Source organism: Ovis canadensis, chromosome 22 (assembly GCF_042477335.2).
Source record: "Ovis canadensis isolate MfBH-ARS-UI-01 breed Bighorn chromosome 22, ARS-UI_OviCan_v2, whole genome shotgun sequence".
In the NCBI taxonomy this organism is placed as follows: Eukaryota; Metazoa; Chordata; class Mammalia; order Artiodactyla; family Bovidae; genus Ovis; species Ovis canadensis.
In genome coordinates this window covers 32,127,303-32,152,277 of record NC_091266.1, presented here as the reverse complement: position 1 = coordinate 32,152,277, position 24,975 = coordinate 32,127,303, and the positions used below count along the sequence as shown (strand labels likewise).

Below are 24,975 nucleotides of genomic sequence, written 5' to 3'. Positions count from 1 at the left end.
TTGTTGCCTCCAGAGTGTTTCTGATCTCATTTATTGTGTTATTCATTATATATTGACTCTTTTTTATTTCTTCTAGGTCCTTGTTAAACCTTTCTTGCATCTTCTCAATCCTTGTTTCTAGGCTATTTATCTGTGATTCCATTTTGATTTCAAGATTTTGGATTATTTTCACTATCAATATTCAGAATTCTTTCTCAGGTAGATTCCCTACCTCTTTCTGTTTTGTTTGGTTTGGTGGGCAACTCTCCTGTTCCTTTACCTGCTGAGAGTTCCTCTGTCTCTTCATCTTGGTTATATTACTGCGTTTGGGGTGGCCTTTTTATATTCCAGTAATTTGTGGAGTTCTCTTTATTACGGAGCTTCCTCACTGTGGGTGGGGTTGTATCAGTGGCTTGTCAAGGTTTCCTGGTTAGGGAGGCTTGTGTTGGAGTTCTGGTGGGTGGCGCTGGGTTTCTTCTCTCTGGAGTGCAGTGGAGTGACCAGTATTGGGTTATGAGACATCAAAGGTTTTGGAGCAACTTTGAGCTGCCTGTATATTGAAGCTCAGGGGTGTGTTCCTGTGTTGCTGGAGAATTTGCGTGGTATGTCTTGCTCTGGAACTTGTTGGCCCTTGGGTGGAGCTTGGTTTCAGTGTCGGTATGGAGGCATTTGATGAGCTCCTATTGCTTAATGTTCTCTGAATTCAGGAGTTCTCTGATGTTTTGAGGCTTTGTACTTAAGCCTCCTGCTTCTGGTTTTCAGTTTTATTTTTATAGTAGCCTCTAGACTTCTCCATCTATACAGCACTCATGATAAAACATCTAGGTTAAAGATGAAAAGTTTCTCCACATTGAGGGACACCCGGAGAGGTTCACTGAGTTACAAGGAGAAGAGAAGAGGGAGGGGGTAGTTAGAGGTGACTGGAATGAGATGCAGTGAGATCAAAAGAGGAGAGAGCAAGCTAGCCAGTAGTCACTTCCTTATGTGCGCTCCATAGTCTGGACCGCTCAGAGGTATTTACGGAGTTATACAGGGAAGAGGAGAGGGAGGAAGTAGGCAGAGGTGGCCAGGAGGATAAGAGAGAGGAATGAGAAGGTTAGAGACAAATCCTGCCAGTAACCAGTTCCTTAGGTGTTCTCCACCGTCTGGAACACACAGAGATTCACAGAGTTGGATAGAGAAAAGATGGGGGAGGAAAGAGACAGAGGCCACCTGGTGGAGAAAAAGGAGAGTCCAAAGGAGGAGAGAGTGGTCAAGCCAGTAATCTCGCTCTGAGGTAAACTTGGGTAGTGAAGTTTGGGCTTTTAAATGTACAAAATTGCCAACAAAAACCAAAAAGCAAAGATTAAAAATCTAGAGTAGAGGTTGGATTTTCAAAAATACAATATTAAAGAAAAGAAGCAGAAGGAAAAGGAAAAAAGGAAAAAAAAAAGCCACAAGAATTATTAAATAAAACCACCAACAACAACCACTGAAAGACTATATATGGTGTTTGCCTTAAAAAAAAAGTCTTTTTTTTTGAAAAGTAATAGTAGGTTATAGAAATAAAAATTAGAGGAGAAATAGAAGACTTAACAATTTAAAAAAAAGTTAGAGAAAAAAAGAAGAAAAAAAGGGAATGATTTTAAAAATAGTAAAAATATATCTCGCCCTTCTCTGATGTTGTGGACAATGTGGGGTCACTTCCAAGGCTGTTCCCTCTGTTTAATTTCTTCTGTTTGCTGGTTTTTTAGGCTCAGTAGTTCAGTCGCGCTGTGGGGAGGGGGGGATGCTGCAAAGAAACAGCACTGTCGTGTGCACACAGTGTCTTAGCCCCGCTGGACCTGTCCCTTCTCGTGGCGCACAAACGCTCCGGCTCTCTGATTCTCAGCCAGGAACCATCTGAGGCCGGCCCTAGGCTGTGTGCACTTCCCCGGACTAAGCTGCTCAGGTTCGGCGCTCAGGCAGCCCTCAGAGGCACAGATTCGGTTGGGACTGCGTTTTGTGCCCTTCCCAGTTCTGAGTAGCTCAGGGTTTGGTGAGCGCGATCGCTGCGACTTGTCGCCTTTTCTGACTCTGCTGCTCAGTTTTCTGGGTGGACGGCTGGCGCCCCTTGTGAGGCAGATGGTGACTGTCCAGCACCCCCAGAAGTCTTAGCAACGAAGCCTGCTTACAGTTTGGTTAGTAAAGTCTCTCCGGGTCTGCAATTGCCCCTTTCCAGCCCTTACGGCTCTGGCTGCCTGTCCCCGGCGGGGGATGGTCTGCAGCCGGCTTTTTCCGTTCTGTCCTTTGTTCTGTGCGCGGTCCTGGTGGCGTTTTATGTTTGAGCTTTTCGCGTGGTAGCTATCCCACAGTCTGGTTTGCTAGCCCAAGTTAGATCATTCTGGTTGCACGTGGGGGCGTTCCTGCCCGATTCTTACAAAGCACTGCAGCCTGCTCCTCCTGCTCTTCCCTGCCCTGCCCCCACTTCCTAGTTGTGGATGCAGGCATCTGTGCTGCTTTTCCGCTGGCGGAGTTACTGTTGGGCTTGTAATCTGTTGGTTTTAATTATTTATTTATTTTTCCTTCCTGTTATGTTGCCCTCTGTGTTTCCAAGGCTCGCCACAGATTCGGCAGGGAGAGTGTTTCCTGGTGTTTGGAAACCTCTCTTCTTAAAATTCCCTTCCCAGGACAGGCTTCCCTTCCCGGGACGGGCTTCCCTTCCCGGGACGGAGCTCCCTCCCCACCTCCTTTGTCTCCTTTTTCGTCTTTTATATTTTTTCCTACCTGTTTTTGAAGACAATGGTCTGCTTTTCTGGTTGCCTGATGTCCTCTGCCAGCCTTCAGAAGTTGTTTTGTGGAGTTTACTCAGCATTGAAATGTTCTTTTGAGGAATTTGTGAGGGAGAAAGTGGTCTTCCTGTCCTATTCCTCCGCCATCTTAGGACCTCCCCTCCAAGTACTGCATTTTGGACTCTTTTGTTGACCATGATGGATACTCCATTTCTTCTGAGGGATTCCTGCCTGCAGTAGTAGATATAATGGTCATCTGAGTTAAATTCACCCATTCCAGTCCATTTTAGTTTCTGATTCCTAGAATGTCGACATTCACCCTTGCCATCTCTTGTTTGACCACTTCCAATTTGCCTTGATTCATGGACCTGACATTCCAGGTTCCTATGCAATATTGCTCTTTACAGCATGGGACCTTGCTTCTATCACCAGTCACATGCACAACTAGGTATTTTTTTTGGCTCCATTCCTTCATTCTTTCTGGAGTTACTTCTCCACTGATTTCCAGTAGCATATCAGGGACCTAATGACCTGGGGAGTTTCTCTTTTGGTATCCTATCATTTTGCCTTTTCCTATTGTCCATGGGGTTCTCAAAGCAAGAATACTGAAGTGGTTTGCCATTCCCTTCTCCAGTGGGACCTAGAAAGCAGATTCTGTCCTCAAATATTCTGATATATTCTTTACTTAGAATTTTGGTGATCATCGAAAGCAAAGGGCAAGAGAGTATGTCTTCTATTACATCCCAGTTTCTTTTTGAGCTCTGATTGAGGAAAAGACTGTTGTTCCCTAAACTTTGATGTCCCTACTATCTGGGATAAGACAGATTATCACACACTTTCGTGGAAAAGGGTGTTTGCTATGACCAGTTTGTTCTCTTGTCAAAACTCAGTTAGCCTTTGCCCTGTTTCATTTTGTATTCTAAAAGGCCAAACTTTCCTGATACTCCAGGTATCTCTTGATTTCCTACTTTTCCATTCCAATCCTCTGCCATGAAAAGGACATCTTCTTTTGGTGTTTGTTTTATCTTGTAAGTCTTCATAGAATTGGTCAGCTTCAGCCTCATTGGCATCAGTGGTTTGGGCATAGATTTTGATAACTGTGATGTCGAATGGTTTGCCTTGGAGATGAACGTAGATCCTTTTGTCATTTAAGATTGCACCCAAGTACCACATTTCAGACTCTTTTATTGATTGTGAGGGTTACTACATTTCTTCTAAGGGATTCTTAGAACAATTGCTGACAGTAGTGGATATAATCGGAGAAGGTAATGGCACCCCACTCCAGTACTGTTGCCTGGAAAATCCCATGACGGAGGAGCCTGGAAGGCTGCAGTCCATGGGGTCGCTGAGGGTCGGACACGACTGAGAGACTTCACGTTCACTTTTCACTTTCTTGCATTGAAGAAGGAAATGGCAACCCACTCCAGTGTTCTTGCCTGGAGAATCCCAGGGACAGGGGACCCGGCTGGGCAGCTGTCTATGGGATCGCGTAGAGTCGGACATGACTGAAATGACTTAGCTGCAGCAGCTGTGGATATAATGGTCATCTGAATCCCAAAAGAATAACAACAACAAAAACAACTCTTCTCCCAGCACCAGAATGTCCTGAGGCAGTGCACAGTAGGTATGGGGTTGTGCACACCTAGTAAGTGCTTTTCTTTGAAATAAAATTCTTTGAATCTGTGAATCTGGATTCCTGAGGTTCTAAAGATTTCAAAGGGACAAACTTTTCTGACCTCTTATTTTTATTTACTTATGATGAAATTGCTGACTCAGCAACTTTTTAATCCTAAACGGATTTTCATGCCAAAATGAGGCTTCAAGATACATAACATTTACTCAGCAAATGTAGAACGTATTTGACTTGAAACACTTTCCAATGCAGAGTTCACAAGTTACAAAACCAGAGTTGAAGTCTTATATTATGCCTTAGAAATAGTAATTTGAATGCATCCCTCCAGTTCTAGTTCTTATTCTCTTCATCTGTAAAATGGATTGAAATATATCTGTTTTATGAGTTAATGATGAGAGTCAAATAATAAGGCAGCCACAAAAGTGCTTCATAAACTTTCTACAAATAAAAAGAATTATTTTTTAGTTAAGGGAAGCCATTTATTTTCTTAAAAAAAAAAGCACTTTAGAATTCTAGGCACACTGTTGAAAAGTCTAATAGTGGCTTTAAATAAGACTGCTTTTAAATTTGGCTCTTTTGATTTTATTACATTTAGATGCTAATTTAAATATGTTGTATTCTTATCTGTGGAATATGGACATGGTGGTCTTTCCAGACTGGGTTGTTATTGGATGTGGTTAGTTCCCCAGCCTCCACCCTGATCCGTGCTCCTCTGCTGCTTCAAAAGCTTTGGAGGCAAGCTCTTGTCTCAGAGAACCTTCTTGCTGACTTCCATGTTGAAAACTAAGTAACACTGGCTGTCCTGATTGAGTTTTATATGTGCACAGCTCTTTTTTTTTTTTTTTGCTGGAAATGGTCTTTTTTAAAAAAAATTATTTATTTTAATTGGAGGTTAATTACTTTACAATATTGTATTGGTTTTGCCATACATCAACATGAATCCACCACAGGTATACAGGTGTTCCCCATCCTGAACCACCCTCCCTCCTCCCTCCCTGTATCATCCCTATGGGTTATCTCAGTGCACCAGCCCCAAGCATAGAGTATCATGCATCAAACCTGGACTGGCAATTCGTTTCATATATGATATTATACATGTTTCAATGCCATTCTCCCAAATCATCCCACCCTCACCCTCTCCCACAGAGTCCAAAAGACTGTTCTATACATCTGTGTCTCTTTTGCTGTCTCGCATACAGGGTTATCATTACCATCTTTCTAAATACAATATATATGTGTTAGTATACTGTATTGGTGTTTTTCTTTCTGGCTTACTTCACTCTGTATAATCAGCTCCAGTTTCATCCACCTCATTAGAACTGATTCAAATGTATTCTTTTTAATGACTGAGTAATACTCCATTGTATATATTTACCACAGCTTTCTTATCCATTCATCTGCTGATGGACATCTAGGTTGCCTCCATGTCCTGGCTATTATAAACAGTGTTGCGATGAACATTGGGGTACACGTGTCTCTTTCAATTCTGGTTTCCTCGGTGTGTATGCCCAGCAGTGGGATTGCTAGCTTGTATGGCAGTTCTATTTCCAGTTTTTGAAGGAATCTCCACACTGTTCTCCATAGTGGCTGTACTAGTTTGCATTCCCACCAACAGTGTAACAGGATTCCCTTTTCTCCACACCCTCTCCAGCATTTATTGCTTGTAGACTTTTGAATAGTAGCCATTCTGACTGGCGTGAAATGATATCTCATTGTGGCTTTGATTTGCATTTCTCTAATAACGAGTGATGTTGAGCATCTTTTCATGTGTTTGTCAGCCATCCGTATGTCTTCTTTGAAGAAATGTCTATTTAGTTCTTTGGCCCATTTTTTGATTGGGTCGTGTATTATTCTGAAATAGAATGCGGGATGGAATGGAATAGAGCTGCGGGAGTTGCTTGTATATTTTTGAGATTAGTTGTTTGTCAGTTGCTTCATTTGCTATTATTTTCTCCCATTCTGAAGGCTGTCTTTCAGCTTGCTTATAGTTTCCTTTGTTGTGCAGAAGCTTTTAATTTTAATTAGATCCCATTTGTTTATTTTTGCTTTTATTTCCAATATTCTGGGAGGTGGGTCATAGAGGATCCTGCTGTGATTTATGTTGGAGAGTGTTTTACCTATGTTCTCCTCTAACAGTTTTCTAGTTTCTGGTCTTATGTTTAGATCTTTAATCCATTTTGAGTTTATTTTTGTGTGTGGTGTTAGAAAGTGTTCTAGTTTCATTCTTTTACAAGTGGTTGACCAGTTATCCCAGCACCACTTTTTAAAGATATCGTCTTTTCTTCATTGTATATTGTTGCCTCCATTGTCAAAGATAAGGTGTCCATAGGTGCATGGATTTATCTCTGGGCTTTCTATTTTGTTCCATTGATCTATATTTCTGTCTTTGTGCCAGTACCTTACTGTCTTGATAACTGTGGCTTTGTAGTAGAGCCTGAAGTCAGGCAGGTTGATTCCTCCAGTTTAATTCTTCTTTCTCAAGATTGCTTTGGCTATTCGAGGATTTTTTTTTTTTTGTATTTCCATACAAATCTTGAAATTTTTTGTTCTAGTTCTGTGAAAAATACCATTGGTAGCTTGATAAGGATTGCATTGAATCTATAGATTTTTTTGGGTAGTATACTCATTTTCACTATATTGATTCTCTGATCCATGAACATGGTATATTTCTCCATCTATTAGTGTCCTCTATGATTTCTTTCACCAGAGTTTTATAGCTTTCTATATATAGGTCTTTAGTTTCTTTAGGTAGATATATTCCAAAGTGTTTTATTCTTTTTGTTGCAATGGTGAATGGAATTGTTTCCTTCATTTCTCTTTCTATCTTCTCATTATTAGTGTATAGGAATGTAAGGATTTTCTGTGTATTGATTTTATATCCTGCAACTTTACTATATTCATTGATTAGCTCTAGTAATTTTGTGGTGGAGTCTTTAGGGTTTTCTATGTAGAGGATCATGTCATGTGCAAACAGTGAGAGTTTTACTTCTTCTTTTCCAATTTGGATTCCTTTTATTTCTTTTTCCACTTTGATTGCTGTGGCCAAAACTTCCAAAACTGTGTTGAATAGTAGTGGTGAAATGGGCACCCTTGTCTTGTTCCTGACTTAGGGGAAATACTTCAATTTTTCACCATTGAGGATAATGTTTGCTGTGGGTTTGCCATATATAGCTTTTATTATGTTGAGGTATGTTCCTTCTATTCCTGCTTTCTGGAGAGGTTTTTTTTTTTTTTAATCATAAATGGATGTTGAATTTTGTCAAAGGCTTTCTCTGCATCTATTGAGATAATCATATGGTCTTTATGTTTCAATTGGTTTTTGTGGTGTGTTACATTGACTGATTTGTGGATATTACAGAATCCTTGCATCCCTGGGATAAAGCCCACTTGGTCATGATGTATGATCTTTTTAATATGTTGTTAGATTCTATTTGCCAGAATTTTGTTAAGGATTTGTGCATCTATGTTCATCAGTGATATTGGCCTGTAGTTTTCTTTTTCTGTGGCATCTTTGTCAGGTTTTGGTATTAGGGTGATGGTGGCCTCACAGAATGAGTTTGGTTGTTTACCTTTCTCTGCAAGTTTCTGGAAGAGATTGAGTAGGATAGGTATTAGCTCTTTTCTAAATTTTTGGTAGAATTCAGCTGTGAAGCCGTCTGGACCTGGGCTTTTGTTTGCTGGAAGATTTCTGATTACAGTTTCAATTTCCGTGCTTGTGATGGGTCTGTGATTTTCTATTTCTTCCTGGTTCAGTTTTGGAAAGTTGTACTTTTCTAAGAATTTGTCCATTTCTTCCAAGTTGGCCATTTTATTGGCATAGAATTGCTGATAGTAGTCTCTTATGATCCTTTGTATTTCTGTGTTGTCTGATGTGATCTCTCCATTTTCATTCCTAATTTTATAGATTTGATTTTCTCCCTTTGTTTCTTGATGAGTCTGGCTAATGATTTGTCAATTTTATTTATCTTCTCAAAGAGCCAGCTTTTGGCTTTGTTTATTTTTGCTATGGTCTCTTTTGTTTCTTTTGCATTTATTTCTGCCCTAATTTTTAAGCTTTCTTTCCTTCTACTAACCTTGGAGTTCTTCATTTCTTCCTGTTCTAGTTGCTTTAGGTGTAGATTTAGGTTGGTTATTTGACTTTTTTCTTATTTCTTGAGGTGTGCCAGTATTGCTTTCCCCTGAGCACTGCTTTTGCAGTGTCCCACAGGTTTTGGGTTGTTTTGTTTTCATTTTCATTAGTTTCTATGCATATTTTGATTTCTTTTTTGATTTCTTCTGTGATTTGTTGGTTATTCAGCAGCGAGTTGTTCAGCGTCCATATGTTGCAATTTTTAATATTTCAGATGTCTGTAATTGACATGTAATAGTACTGCACTGTGGTCAGAAAAGATGCTTGGGATATTTCAATTTTTTTAAAAAAAATTACAAAGGCTAGATTTATGGCCCAGGATGTGATCTATCCTGGAGAAGGTTCTGTGTGCGCTTGAGTAAAAGGTGAAATTCATTGTTTTGGGGGTTAAATGTCCTATAGATATCAATTAAGTCTAACTGGTCTATTGTATCATTTAAAGTTTGTGTTTCCTTGCTATTTTTCTGTTTAGTTGATCTATCCGTAGTTGTGAGTGGGGTATTAAAGTCTCCCACTATTATTGTACTATTCTTAATTTCCCCTTTCATACTTGTTAGCATTTGTCTTACATATTGTGCTGCTCCTATGTTGGGTGCATATATATTTATAATTCTTATATCTTCTTGGATTGATTCTTTCATCATTATGTAGTGTCCTTCTTTGTCTCTTTTCACAGCCTTTGTTTTAAAGTCTATTTTATCTGATATGGATATTGCTACTCTTGCTTTCTGTTGGTCTCTCTTTGCATGTAGTATCTTTTTCCAGCCCTTCACTTTCAGTCTGTATGTGTCCCTTGTTTTGAGGTGGGTCTCTTGTAGACAACATATATAGGGGTCTTGTTTTTGTATCCCTTCAGCCAGGCTTTGTCTTTTGGTTGGGGCATTCAACCCATTTACATTTAAGGTTATTATTGATAAGTATGATCCCGTTACCATTTACTTTATTGTTTTGGGTTTGAGTTTATACACCCTGTTGACGTTTCCTGTCTAGAGAAGATTATTTAGTATTTGTTTGAGAGCTGGTTTGGTGGTGTTAATTCTCTCAGCTTTTGCTTGTTTGTAAAGCTTTTGATTTCTCCTTCATATTTGAATGGGATCCTTGCTTGGTACAGTAATCTGGGCTGTAGGTTATTTTCTTTCATCACTTTAAGTATGTCCTGCCATTCGCTCCTGGCCTGAAGAGTTTCTATTGAAAGATCAGGTGTTATCCTTATGGGAATCCCCTTGTGTGTTATTTGTTGTTTTTCCTTTGCTGCTTTTAATATTTGTTCTTTGTGTTTGATCTTTGTTAATTTGATTAATATGTGTCTTGGGTTGTTTCGCCTTGGGTTTATTCTGTTTGGGACTCTCTGTGTTTCTTGGACTTGCGTGATTATTTCCTTCTCCATTTTAGGGGAGTTTTCAATATTATCTCAAGTATTTTCTTATGGTCCTTCTTTTTGTCTTCTTCCTTTGGGACTGCTATGATTCGAATGTTGGGACGTTTAATATTGTCCTGGAGGTCTTGAGATTGTCCTCATTTCTTTTAATTCATTTTTCTTTTTTCCTCTCTTTTTTATTTATTTCTACCATTGTATCTTCTACTTCACTTATCCTATCTTCTGCTTCCGTTATTCTACTATTTGTTGCCTCCAGAGTGTTTTTGATCTCATTTATTACATTATTCATTATATATTGACTCTTTTTTAATTTCTTCTAGGTCCTTCTTAAACCTTGCTTGCATCTTTTCAATCCTTGTCTCCAGGCTATTCATTTGTGATTCCAATTTGTTTTCAAGATTTTGGATCACTTTTATTATCATTATTTGGAATTCTTTATCAGGTAGATATCTTATCTCTTCCTCTTTTGTTTGGTTTGGTGGGCATTTATCCTATTCCTTTACCTGCTGGGTATTCCTCTGTCTCTTCATCTTGTTTATATTGCTGTGTTTGGGGTGACCTTTCTGTATTTTGGCAGTTTGTGGAGTTCTCTTTATTGTGGAGTTTCCTCACTGTGGGTGGGGTTGTACAGGTGGCTTGTCAAGGTTTCCTGGTTAAGGAAGCTTGTGTCTGTGTTCTGGTGGGTGGAGCTGGATTTCTTCTCCCTGGAGTGCAATGAAGTGTCCATTAATGAGTTATGAGATGTCAATGGGTTTGGAGTAACTTTGGGCAGCATTTTTATTGAAGCTCAGGGCTGTTTTCGTGTGTTGCTGGAGAATTTGTGTGGTATGTCTTGCTCTGGAACTTGTTGGCCCTTGGGTGTTGCTTGGTATCAGTGAAGGTATGGAGATGTTTGATGAGCTCTTGTCAATTAATGTTCCCTGGAGTCAGGAGTTCTCTGGTGTTCTCAGGATTTGCACTTAAGCCACATGCTTCTGGTTTTCAGTCTTATGTTTACAGTAGTCTGAAGACTTCTCCGTCTGTACAGCACCATTGATAAAACATCTAGGTTAAAGATGAAAAGTTTCTCCACAGTGAGGGACACCCAGAGATGTTCACAGAGTTACTCGAAGAAGAGAAGAGGGAGGAGGGAGTTAGAGGTGACCTGAATGGGGTGAGGAGGAATCAAAAGTGGAGAGAGCAAGCTAGCCAGTAATCACTTCATTATATGCGCTCCGTAGTCTGAACCGCTCAGAGATGTTATGAAGTTATACAGAGAAGAGAATAGGGAGGAAGGAGACAGTGCTGGCCAGGAGGATAAAGGGGAGAATCAAGAGGAGAGAGACAGATCCAGCCTTTAATCAGTTCCTTAAATGTTCTCCACCTTCTGGAACACACAAAGAGATTCACGTAGTTGGGTAAAGAAGAGAAGGGGGAGGGAGGAGATAGAGGCGACCTGGTGTAGAAAAAGGAGAGTCCAAAGCAGGAGAGAGCAGTCAAGCCAGTAATCTCGCTCCCAAGTAAAAATGGGTACTGATGGTTGGGTTCTTAAAGGTAAAAAATTGATAACAAATACCAAAAAGCAAAAATTAAAAATCTAGAGTAAAGGTTGGGTTTTCAAAAATACAATATGAAAGAAAAGAAAAGAAAAAGTCACAAAAATTATATAAAAATAAATATATATGAGGTTTTCTTTAAAAAATAGGGTCTTCTCTCTTTTTTTTGGTAAAGTAATAGTAGGTTATATAAATGAAAATTAAAGGAGTAATAGAGGACTTAAAAATTAAAAAAAATTAAAAAAAGAATGATAGTAAAAATAGTAAAAACATATGTAGGACTTTCTCTGGTGGTGTTGTGGGCAGTGTGGGGTCAGTTCATTTTCAGATAGTTCCTTGGTCCGGCTTATATTTCTCAGGATCTATAGGCCCCTTCCTATGTAGTCGGTACTATCTACAGGGTTTCAATCTACTGCATCTGTCACTTCCAACACTCTGTTTTAGCTTCTTCTGTTTGCTGGTCACTTCAATGTCTGTTTTCTGCCCTGAAACAAGAGGGGCGGTAGTGGACACTTTTATAGGCTCACTTGTTCAGTCGCGCTGTGGGGAGGGAGGGATGCTGCAAACAAATAACACTGGCATGTGCTCCCAGTGCTTCAGCCACACTGGGTCTGCCCCTGCTCAGGGCGTGTGTGCCTTCCCTGCCCACACTGCTCAGGCTCTAGGTTGCTCCACCAGGAACCGTCCAAGGCCAGCCCTGGCCTTCATGCACCTCCCAGGTCTAAGCTGTTCAGGTTCAGGCACTCAGGTAGTCCTCAGAGGCGCAGACTCGGTTGGGCCTGCGTTTTGTGCCCTTCCCAAGTCCAAGCAGCTCAGGTGATGATGTGTTTGGTGAGCGCGGTCCCTGTGACTTATTGCCTCCCCCATCTCTGCCACTCGGTTTTCTGGGTGTACAACCAGCGCACCTTCTCAGGTGAATGTTGACCATCCAGAACCCCAAGAAGTCTTAGCAAAGAAGCCTGCTTGCAGTTTGGTAGATAATGTCTCTCTGGGGCTGTGATTGCCCCCTTCTAGCTCTGGCTGCCTGTCACTGGAGGGGGATGATCTGCAGCGGGTTAGCTATGTTCAGTCCTTTGTTCTGTGAGCGGGCCTGGCAGTGTCTTAGGTTAGGGCTTTTCGCATGGTCACTATCCCACAGTCTGGTTTGCTAGCCCAAGTTAGTTCCCTCAGATTGCTCTCGGGGCATTCAGGCCCAGTCCTTACTCTAAGCAATGCAGCTCGCGCCTCCCTGCCCAGCCCCCGCTTGCTAGTGGCGGGTGCAGGCATCTGCGCTGCTTCTCTGCTGGTGGAGTTACTGTTGGGCACGTAATCTGTGGGTTTTAATTATTTATTTATTTTTCCTCCCAGTTATGTTGCCCTCTGTGGTTCCAAGGTTCGCCACAGACTTGGCAGTGACAGTGTTGCCTGGTGTTTGGAAACTTCCTTCTTTTTAAGACTCCCTTCCTGGGGTGGAGCTTGGTCCCTACCTCTTTTGTCTCTTTTTTGTCTTTTATATTTTTTCCTACCTCCTTTCGAAGACACTGGGCTGCTTTTCTGGGTGCCTGATGTCCTCTGCCAGCATTCAGAAGTTGTTTTGTGGAATTTACTCAGTGTTTAAATGTTCTTTTGATGAATTTGTGGGGGAAAAAGTGATCTCCCCATCCTATTCCTCCGCCATCTTAGGAGTGCCCCAAACCAGTTTCTTTTTTAAAGTTATAGTTGGCATATGTGGAGTGGCAGATGTCTTAGGTTCCATTCCATCTCTACCCTTTATTAACTGGGCAGGGAGGTATCAAGTAATTCAGCTGAAACATTTCTGTTCAAAGCATCTTATGAAGATCAAGTGAGCTAACTGAGTGGGAAATATCTGGCACAAAAGAGCCAGTAAAATATTTCCTCAATCAATCTTATCTTGTTGGTTATATGCTAGTTGTGTTTTATTATTCAATTCGGCTTCTTAAATATTAGGAAGTATTTATTAACTACATTGAGCTTCCCAGATAATGCTAATGGTAAAGATCCCGCCTGCCAATGCAGGAAATATAAGAGAGGTGGTTTCAGTCCCTGGGTTGGGCAGATTTCCTGGAGGAGGGCATGGCAACCCACTCCAGTATTCTTGTTTGGAGAATCTCATGGACAGAGGAGCTTGGCGGGCTATAGTTCATGGGACTGCAAAGAGTCAGACATGACTGAAGTGACTTAGCATGCATGTATTACCTAAATTAATTAATTAAATGTTATTCAAACTAAGTATTTAGATATACCTGAAATAAATGTTATTGATGTACTTGCTAGCAATAAAGGACATTCTAGAACTATTTTCCATACAACTTTTGGGATAATTTTCATCATTGCTATTGTTTGCACTTGATTTTTGTACACAGAATTCACTTTTAGCCTTCATATTTCTTCGGTCCATACTGGTCTTGGGCAGTATATTCAGGAGGTGCTTCTGATAAAAACCCATGCAGTCTTTGCAGGAAATGAGAAGTCATAGAGCCTCACTTGATGATTTTTACCTCATGCTTAATAGACTTCATTATTTTATATTGTCCTTAGCTGGACTGATCAAGCTTTCTACATTTCATCTTGCTTTTATTCTATTAAAAGGAAAGATATTTTATTGTATTTTAAACTTTCAGGCAAAATTTTGGTATTGTAATTGCTTGTATCTGTCTATATAATTAAAAATTAGAATTACTATTGATAGCCTTACTAGAATAAGACAGACCACTCTCTAAATGCTGAAAACTTCCTACCCTCTATATCAGCTTGAATATTTTGTCAGAAACATTTAGAATTTTAGCCCTCTTTTCCTTGTGAAAAACAACTTGATAATTTCTTTAAGCTTTGCTACCACATTCTCAGTCATTATTTAGACTCAAAAGTTTTGCTTGCCTTTTGTACATCATTAATTTTGTGTCCCACTTTCTCCACTTTGGGGCATATGTTTTTATTTTTTTTGGAATTTTTCCTCAGGTAATTATTTCAGAAATGATTTCAAAATTATAAAACTCTGAATGGTCACATGTCCAAAAGTGTCTATATGTTTCTTACTTATTTTATTTTGGGCTCTACCACACAGCACAGGACCTTAGTGCCCTGACCAGGGATTGAACCCGTGCTCCCTGCAGTGGAAGCATGGAGTCTTAACCACTAGACCACCAGGGAAGGCCCCCAAATGTCTAAACTTCGACCTTATGGTTGAATTGAGTTTATCAGGTATAGAATAACAATTTTGAAAATTATTTCCTATTTTGCTTTTGAAGATTTTACTTGACTGTTTTTAATCATTTATAAACATTGTGTAAGGAAAGATTCTTGAGAGTCCCTTGGACTGCAAGGAGATCCAACCGGTCCATTCTGAAGGAGATCAACCCTGGGATTTCTTTGGAAGGAATGATGCTAAGGCTGAAGCTCCAGTACTTTGGCCACCTGATGCGAAGAGTTGACTCATTGGAAAAGACTCTGATGCTGGGAGGGTTGGGGGCAGGAGGAGAAGGAGACGACAGAGGATGAGATGGCTGGATGGCATCATGGACTTGATGGACGTGAGTCTGAGTAAACTCCAGGAGATGGTGATGGACAGGGAGGAAAGGGGTGGTGGGATTCACGGGGGCGCAAAGAGTCGAACACGACTGAGCGACTGAACTGAACTGAACTGAACTGAAGGAAAGATATATTCTAAATTGAGTCTCATTCTTTGTAGCTTCCCTTTTCTCTTTAAGACTTTTCAGGATTTTATTTTCCCTTATTATTCTCATGTTTCACAAGATTTTGGGAGTGTGGGTCTTTTCTCTGTAATCCTGTTTAGAATTTGGTGGATTCTTTGGATTTTTCATCATTGTAGGAAAAATGTATTCAATTTCCTTTGCTTATTATTGTTTGCTTATTTTTTTCTCTCCTCAAAACTCCTGTGATAAAGTAACTAGGATTTCTATTGATAGAACTATTTCCTATACTACTTAATTTGTTTAATGTTTTCATCATTACTATTTTGTACTCTATCCTTGTGGAAACCCATGTTACTGCTAAATCTTACTGCTGTTAAAAACAAGTGAAAATGGAACTAAATCTATCTTATTACTCAGCGTATCCATTTATTGAAAAATATTTTTTGCCACCACATACTTAATTACCAAGAACCTCTCAGTTTTCTAACAACTTTTTCTTTTTCATGGCTAAATTTATCTGATGATACACTTATGTTAACTATTCTGTTTTCAGTAAGTTAAGTCCTTCAAGGAATATTTTTCTGACTTTTAGGTTTGATGCTTATTATGCAATTGGAGGTCATCAAATATCTTTTGAGTCTTGAAATTTTGTTCATATCTGTGAATTTCTAGACATATTCAAATATTATAGTATTGAATGCTGGAGTGTATTTTTTGACCTAGGTGTGAACATAAAATGTTTGCTCTGGCTATGTGATGTTTATTGGAAATGGGTATGCAAAGAAGCGGGGTGGGTGATATGCAGCCACGGGACCTTCCACTGATGTCTTTGAGTGATTTCTTTCCTTGACTTGTTATGCCTGTTCCTGTCTACTGTCTGCTGACCAGCATCTCCTCTGGAAGCAAGTGGTGTCAGAACTCCCGGCACAAAAAAAGGGCTCTGTGAGGACTAGTGGGATAGCTCTACTCTTTTCTAAGATAAGACCAGCCCCTTATTCCTTTCTTTATTTGTCCTGCCCCCTTATGTTTTCACCTGGCCTTTCCGTGGATTTTATGAGAAAAAGCTCTAAGAGAGTGTTTCTTTTTCTGCTTATACGATGAGCAGAGACGTTCTCATCATTTGTTGTGATTGTGAATTCCAGTCCTTTGAAACTCTGATAGCTTCAATTTTACTAGTAAAATGTGGCCATCTCTGAGAAAGTGAAATAATGTTTAGTTGAGATTTCCATTGAAACTTACATGTTTATCAATACTAATGTAACCTTTAGTTTAAATATCTATTGACAAGCCAAAGTGCACTGATGATAAAGCAATATTTATTTAAAAGTTCAAGACTTATTGCATGTTTGGTGATAAGCTTGCACTTTGTTTGTTTTTTTCTTTGCACTCAGTTTTTATAAAGTGTTTGGATTGTAAACTTTCAGCTGCCCTCACACAAAGTGCACCAATGGATCTCTTTGCAGTTCTGGTGATCTGTCTTTCTATTTTGATTTTCCTTTTTCTATGGAATCAGAGGCATGGCAAAGGGAAGCTGCCACCTGGGCCCACTCCTCTCCCAATTATCGGAAATATTCTCCAGATAAATATTAAGAATATCAGCAAATCCATAAGCAAGGCAAGTATGACTACTTTTCTTCCAGTCGTTTGTAATGAGTAAATAAGACTGCCCTATGTTTTGTCCCAGACTCCATAGTCCCAGACACCATGTTTGTTAAAAGTGGTTTTAAAGGGGAGTTCCCACTGGACACCTGGACATGGTTTTATTTATTTATTTATTCATTGTTATTTATTTTTATTTTTGGCTGTGCTGGGTCTTCATTACTGTGCACAGGCTTTCTCTAGTTGTGGCAAGCAGAAACTACACTCTAGTTGTAGTGTGCAGGCTTCCCCTTGCCATGACTTCTCTTGTTGCAATAGACAGACTCTGTGGCTCATGGGCTTCAGTAGTTGCCCTTCACAGTCTCCAGAGCATAGGCTCAGTAGCTGTGGCACTCAGACTTGTTGTCTACAGCATGTGGGGTTTTCCCAGACCAAGGATCAAACCAGATTCCCTTGCACTGCGAGGCAGATTCTTAACAACTGGATTACCAGGAGAACCCTGTTAATTTATTTTCAACTGAGCTAAAATTGATTTACAATATTATGTTAGTTTCAAGTGAGAATATAGAAAATTTTATAGATTATGCTCCTTTGAAATTTATTATAAATTATAGGCTATATTCCCTGTGCTGAACAATTTATCCTTGTAGTTTATTTGTTTTATACATAGTAGTCTATAGTTTTTAATCCGCTTCCACTTATTTCCCCTTCCATTTTTCTTGTTTTCCACTGGTAACCACTAGTTTGTTCTCTACATATGTGAGCCTGTTTATATTCTGTTCAATTTATTCATTTTATTTTTAAAAAATATTCCACATATAAACGACAACATATTTTTCCTTCCCTGTCTGACTTACTTTACTAAGTGTAATGCCCTCCAGATTCATTTATGTTATTGCAAATGGCAAAATTTCATTCTCTTTTATGGTAAAGATGGCAAAGAATCTGCCCATAATGTGGGAGACCTGAGTTCGATACCTGGGTTGAGAAAGATCCCCTGGAGAAGGGAATGGCTACCCACTTCAGAATTCTTGCCTGGAGATTTCCATGGACAGAGGAGCCTGGTGGGCTACAGTCTTAGTTCAGTTCAGTCACTCAGTCGTGTCCGACTCTTTGTGACCCCAAGAATTGCAGCACGCCAGGCCTCCCTGTCCATCACCAACTACCGGAGTTCACTCAGACTCATGTCCATCGAGTCGGTGATGGCATCCAGCCATCTCATCCTGGGTCGTCCCCTTCTCCTCCTGCCCCCAATCCCTCCCAGCATCAGTCTTTTCCAATGAGTCAACTCTTCGCATGAGGTGGCCAAAGTACTGGAATTTCAGCTTTAGCCTCATTCCTTCCAAAGAACACCCAGGATCGATCTCCTTTAGAATGGATTGCTTGGATCTCCTTACAGTCCAGTCTAGGGGATCACAAAGAGTTGGACACAGCTTAGTGACTAACACTTTCACTTCACTAGGAGGCAGATCCAAAAATATATGCTATGAGTCATGTCAAGGAGTATACAGCCCATGTTTCCTTCCAGGTGTTTTATGGTTTCTGGTCTTACATTTAAATCCTCAACCCTTTTCGAGTTAAGATTTATATATAGTATGAGAAAATATTTGTTTCTGTGTTGTTCAGTCACTGAGTCTTGTCTGACTCTTTGTGACCCATGGACTACAGCATGCCAGGATACTCTGTCCTCCACTATCTCCTGGAGTTTGCTCAAATTCATGTCCATTGAGTCAGTGGTGCTATCTAACCATCTCAGCGTCTGCCACCCTCTTCTCCTTTGTCTTCAGGCTTTCCCAGCATGAGGGTCTTTTCCAATGATTTGGCTCTTCCCATCAGGTTGCCAAAGTATTGGAGCTTCAGCTTGATTAACAGTCCTTCCAATGAATATTCAGGACTGATTTCCTTTAGGATGGACTGGTTGGATCTCCTTGCAGTCCAAGGGACTCAAGAGTCTTCTCCAATACCATAATTCAAAAGCATCAGTTCTTCAGTGCTCAGCCTTCTTTATGATTCACCTCTCACATCCATACATGACTACTAGAAAAACTATAGCTTTGATTATATGGACCTTTGTCAGCAAAGTGATGTCTCTGCTTTTTGATATGCTGTCTAGATGTGTCATAGCTTTTCTTCCAAGGAGGAAACATCTCTTAATTTCATGGCTGCAGTCACTGTCCCCAGTGATTTTGGAACCCAAGAAAATAAAATCTGTCACTGCTTCCACTTTCCCCCTTCTGTTTGCCATGAAAAAATGGGACCGGATGCTATGATTTTCATTTTTTGAATGCTGAGTTTTAAGTCAGCTTTTTCACTTTTCTCTTTCACCCGCTTATAGTTCCTCTTCCCTTCTGCCATTAGATTGGTATCATCTGCATATCTGAGGTTATTGATATTTCTGCTGGTAATCTTGATGCCAGCTTATGATTCATCCAGCCCAGCATTTCATATGATGTACTCTGCATATATATTAAGATATACTCTCCATATAAGCAGGGTGACAATATACAGCTTTGTTTTACTCCTTTCCCAATTTTGAACCAGTCAATTGTTCCATGCTCAGCTTTAACTGCTGCTTCTTTACCCACATTCAGGTTTCACAGCAGACAGGTAAGGTGATCTGGTACTCCCATCTCTTTAAGAATTTTTCACAGTTTGTCGTGATCCACACAGTAGAAGGATTTAGTGTAGTCAATGAAGCAGACATAGATAATTTTCTGGAATTCGCCTGCTTTCTCCTAGAAGAGGATGAGATGGTCGGTTGGCTTCACTGACTCAATGAACATGAGGTTGAGTAAACTCTGGGAGTTGGTGATGGACAGGGAGATGTGGCGTGCTGCAGTTCATGGGGTCACAAAGAGTTGGACATAACTGAGCAACTGAACTGAACTGAACCTGCTTTCTTTATGATCCAATGAATGTTGGCAGTTTGATCTCTAGTTCCTCTGCCTTTTCTAAACCCAGCTTTTGCATCTGGAAGGTGTCTATTCATCTGCTGCTGAAGCTATCTTAAAAGATTTTGAGCCTAACCTTACTAGCATGTGAAATATTTTAATTTAATTTTTTTTTACATGTAGCTGTCTAGTTTTCCTCACACCACTTAGTGAAGAAATGTCCTTTTCCCCACTGTATGTTTTTGTGTCCTTTTTCACGGATTCGTTGTTCATGTAAGTGTGGGTTATTTTCTGGGATATATGTTCTGCTCCATAGACCTGTGCCCATTTTTGTGCCAGAACAATTCTTTTTGATTACTGTAACTTTGTACTGCAGTCTGACATCAGGGAGTATGGTACTTTCAGTTCTGTTCTTTCTTTGGATATCTTTGTCTACTTGGGATCTTTTGTGTTTCCATACATATTTTAGAATTACCTGTTGTAGTACTTTGAAAATTACACTGGCATTTTGACAAGATTTGCTTTGAATCTGTTGATTTCCTTGGATAATATGTAATGTGTTCTTTATAACAATATTAACTTTCCTTGTCCATGAGCATGTTATGTCTTTCCATCCATTTGTATTGTCTTTTTTGTTTTGTTTTGTTTTTTTAAATCAGCATCTTATAGTTTTCTGAGTACATGTCTTTTACTTCCTTGGTTAATTAGATTTATTCCTTGGAATTTTATTCTCTTCTATGTGATGATAAATGGGATTGGTTTATTAATTTCTCTTTCTGATAGTTTGTTCTTAGTGTTTAGAAATGGAACAGATTTCTGTATGTTAATTTTTTATCCTAAAACTTTTCCAAATTCATTCATGAGCTCTAGAAGACTTTTGTTGGGATTTTTAGAATTTTGGACAGCAAGGAGTCCAACCAGTTCATCCTAAAGGAAATCAGTCCTGAATATTCATTGGAAGGACTGATGTTGAAGCTGAAACTCCTATACTTTAGCCACCTGATGCTAAGAGCTGACTCATTGGAAAAGACCCTGATGCTGGGAAAGATTGAGGGCAGGAGGAGAAGGGGACGACAGAGGACAAGATGGTTGGATGGCATCACGGACTCAATGGACATGAGTTTGAGTAAACCCTGGGAGTTGGTGATGGACAGGGAGACCTGGAATGCTGCAGTCCGTTGAGTTGCAAACAGTCGGACATGACTGAGTGACTGAACTGAACTTTGAATTTGGTATAGATAGTATTGTGTCGCCTACAAATAAGAACAGTTTTACTTCATTATTTTCAATTTCAATTCCTTATATTTCTGTTTCTTTGATTGCTATGGCTTTGATTTCTAATATGATATTTCAATTAAAATTGGCAAGAATGGGCATCCTTGTCTTGTTCTTGATTTTAGAGAAAATGCTTTCAGCTTTTCACTGCAAAGTATGATGATGATAGCTGTGGACTTATCATATACACGATTTTTAAATTATGTTGAAGTATGTTGCCTCTATACCTACTTTGTGGAGAATTTTAAATCTTAAATGGATATTGGATTTTATAAAAAACGTTTATACATCTATTGAACTAACATATAATTTTATTTTTCCATTTGTTAGTGTCGTGTATAGCATTGATTAATTTGAGAATATTGAACCATACTTGCATCCCTGGGATTAATCCCACTTGTCCATGATGTATGACACCCAGATATGATTTTAGATGGTATACAGTTAAAGGCTGCCAGAATGGAGCAAGATCAATGAGATCATTGTTGAAACTGTCAAAAGTAGGAATTCTCTGTCCATGTTGTGACCTATGTGTCCTTTATAGCATTTATTTTTGGTGAATTCTAATGGCAATGATATTGCTTTAATTTTTAAAAACTGCATAGTTACAGAGTAACAACCCCCAAATTTCCTGAAAGAATACATTGATTTGAAATCAAAGAAATAACCAAGTTTCAAGAGATCTCACAGTTTTTGTTGTATTTGCTCAATGAATGAATAACTGTTCTATAGCTCTTTAAATCATGAAGGAATTACCTGAAATCTGACTTCTCTGGGAAAGGTAGTTATGAGAGTACCTCCCCTGGAAGCTTCTCCTTCTGTATATCAGACTCTGGTTTTGAAGAGATTGTGTCAGCACCCCAGCTCATACACTTGTTAACTCACAGCCTTGGTCAAATTTTAAAAATCTCTGAGCTTTAATGTCTATTTTTTAAAAATATGAATAATAATTATCATGCACAAATATTAATACCTGAGCTTAACAAGTTACTGAATGCCTATTTTCAGTCCCAGGTGTGTCAGATGCTGGAAATTTTCAAAGTGAAAGAGTGAAAATTTAATCACTCAGTCATGTCCTACTCTTTGCAACCCCACGGACTGTAGCCCACCAGCCAGTCTCCTCTGTCCATGGAATTCTCCAAGCAATAATACTAGAGTGGGTAGCTCTTCCCTTCTTCAGGGGATCTTCTCAACCTAAGGACTGAACCCATGTCTCCCACATGGCAGGCAGTTTCTTTAACTATCCAAGCAGTGAATTAAAACAAACAAAAAAGAGTGAGCAGTACAGAATTTACAGTCTAGATGGTAGGCATGTATTTATGAAACAATCATGCAAATAAGTGCATGATTACAAACCATGTAATAAGAACACGGTAGAAAAAGGTGATGTAGTTTAAAGGATTACAGGTAGGAGGCATAGTCAGTAAGGGTTCTCCGTGGAAGTGAAATTGGAGCTGAGATCTGAAAAATAATTAGACATTAACTGGATAAAATACAGGTAAATGTTTGTTCCATCTTTTTTTCAGTCTGGAGCAGACTTAGTTATTGGAATGTCTGAAAGAGGACCAATTTGTCGCCCAGAGAGTAGGTTAGAGCGTGGTGTGACATGAGATTAGGCAGGTAAGAAGGGACCAGAGTATGTAGATCTTACAGGGATTTTAAGAATATAGGTCTTTAGCATAAAAATATGGTGTTCTTTAACATTTGCTTTGTGAAATGGGTTGCTGTAGGGAGAGTGAATTATAAGGTGGCAAAAGAACTCAAATATTGGACAAGTTGAAAGAGTGAGTCTATACCATGTAGTACACTAAATAAGCTGCCATGACAGAAAGACCACAATAATGCAGTGACTTAAGGAAAACAGTTTATTTCTGTCTTCCACATAGAAGGCATAGAGTTAAGTGCTGCCGGGCTGCCTCTCCTCCACCAGGTCTTTCAGAGAACCGAATCTTCTCAGTCTTGTGGTTTACCATTCTGTGCTCTAAGGCTGTTGTTCTCATTTGCAGTCACAGAGGGGTCATCTCCACGCTGTCATTTCAACCTATGGATATGAGGAGAAATGAAAGATGTGTTGTCACCCATTTATGCCAGTGTAGAATTTGTGCACATCCCTTCTGCTTATCTCAGTTCGTGGAAACTTATTTACATCATCACACTGGGAAGATGGAAAATGTCGGTGGCTACGTCCTTGTGTCTTTTGAAGGTTTAGAGAGTTCTCTGGTGCTAAAGATGTAGAGAATGGATGATGAGGGGATGGGTATTAGTCTGCATGTGCGAGAGATGGAGCACCTTCCTTTAAACAGAAGAAACATATCATTTATTGCCACTATCAGAAGGAAGGAGCAATTATAGGTTTAGCAGAAAAAAGCTTAATAGAATAATATTAATGAAATTCATACTATGGCCTTTGTCACAGAGTAGGAGCTGAATAAAGAATAACTGTTGATGGTGATGATAATAATTACAGTATTCCTAATAATATAATGATAATTATCATTGTAGTAAAGTGATGTCATATTAAATTACTTGTTCTGGATATTGAAAACTTTTATAATGGGTGAATCTTAAGAAGATTAAAAATATTTCCCACATTACCTACATTTTCCTACATTATCTACATTTTCAGTTTGAAATGCTCACTGTTCTTGCATCCCCTGTTCCTTTTCCAGCTAGCAGAAGATTATGGCCCTGTGTTCACTCTGTATTTTGGCATGAAGCCCACTGTGGTGTTGCATGGATATGAAGCAGTGAAGCAAGTCCTGATTGATCAGAGTGAGGAATTTTCTGGCAGAGGTAGTTTACCAGTGGCAGACAACATCAACCAGGGATTAGGTATGCTTCTATTTGAGGAGTGTGTGGGAATTGTAGGTTGAAAGATTCAAACAGGCTAAGGAATTGAGAAATTATAGGTAATAGAGAAGTTTATGAAGGCATCATCGTTAAACAGTTTTCTATGGATCATTAATCCATATTTAAAATTATGAAGATGACACAGTCTGAATGAAACATTAAGTGCAGTGAAAACAAATCTTCCAACCACTAATGTTCTATTAATAAATTATGGCAAGGTAAGAAAATGAGAAAGAGACAGAGAGAAAAAGAAAGGAGGAAAATGACAATAAATTATCCTATTTATTGAATATTTTGCTTTCTGGCCTGAGTCATGGTTGCTAAGAGACTAGTTTTGGAAGCTTGCATAATATATACATGGAACCAACAAAAGTTTGAAGTATGTACATTGTATTCAATTTCCTATTCTTGTTAGAAAAAAAAAAAGCACAACAAATTTTTTTATCCAGTAGAATGTAATACAAAGCATAAAGCACAAATATGCTCTGAAAAGAGGGTTATGGGGAAAGACAATAATATAAATTAGAATATTAAATAAAATCTTTTGAAATCAAATACTTGCTCTATTGGTCATCAGTGTTTTAATAGTTAGACCTTAAAATGTCCCATCCTCTGTGGGTCACTGGGTTCTTACAAAAATAATGCCTGAATAGGGTCACTTCATCCTTTACATTGTTCTTTAAGGTCTTATTTGACAAGGTCCTTATGAGCATTTTCTTTTCCTCTGATCTTGTCCTTGGCTCTGGAAGTCTGACATTGAACTTTCTTGGTACAATGTAAAAAACAGATGACAGACAGTGCAAGTATTTGGTTTCTGAAGATTTTCTTTAATATTCTAATTTATATTTATTGTGTTTCCACATGACCCTCTTTTTAGAGCATTTTTGTGCTTTATGCTTTGTATTATAGACCTAGCCTAGCTGTGGGGTTATCAGAAGTGGGTGGCAGGGACCCACAGGGTAGAACACGGGAAGACATCCATATTTTGGGGAAGAGATTAGCAAATAGAGGGAAAATGTCAAAATGGGAATAGCTATGGCCATGTCCCTTACTCGAGGGATAGATTTTCATGAGCTTCCTTTCAATACACAAGTGCTGTTTATCCCTGTCTTAAGAATTGACTCTTTTGTTGTTTCTCCTACAGTTCATTTTCAGTGCACAAATCAATGCTGAAAACTTAACCTATAACTTGGACTCTATGGATTGTTAGCTGAATCATCAAAGAGCAAGCATTTTGCCTCTATGATTTTCAGCATCCTCATAAGTAAACTGGAGAAAAAACACTTGGTTCTTAGGGTTGTTC

The 24,975-nt window shown here is 39.2% G+C and overlaps 1 protein-coding gene across 1 annotated transcript in view; it reads left to right on the top strand.

The window, feature by feature from the left end:
• Positions 1–15,978: 15,978 nt before the first annotated feature.
• LOC138427956 (cytochrome P450 2C21-like) overlaps positions 15,979–24,975 on the top strand; it is a 69,798-nt gene continuing 60,801 nt past the window's right edge. Inside the window, exons 1-2 of the mRNA XM_069568083.1 lie at positions 15,979–16,672; positions 23,492–23,654. Of these exons, the coding sequence (XP_069424184.1) occupies positions 16,400–16,672; positions 23,492–23,654 (436 nt within the window). The 5' untranslated portion in view covers positions 15,979–16,399. The remainder of the gene's footprint in view (positions 16,673–23,491; positions 23,655–24,975) is intronic.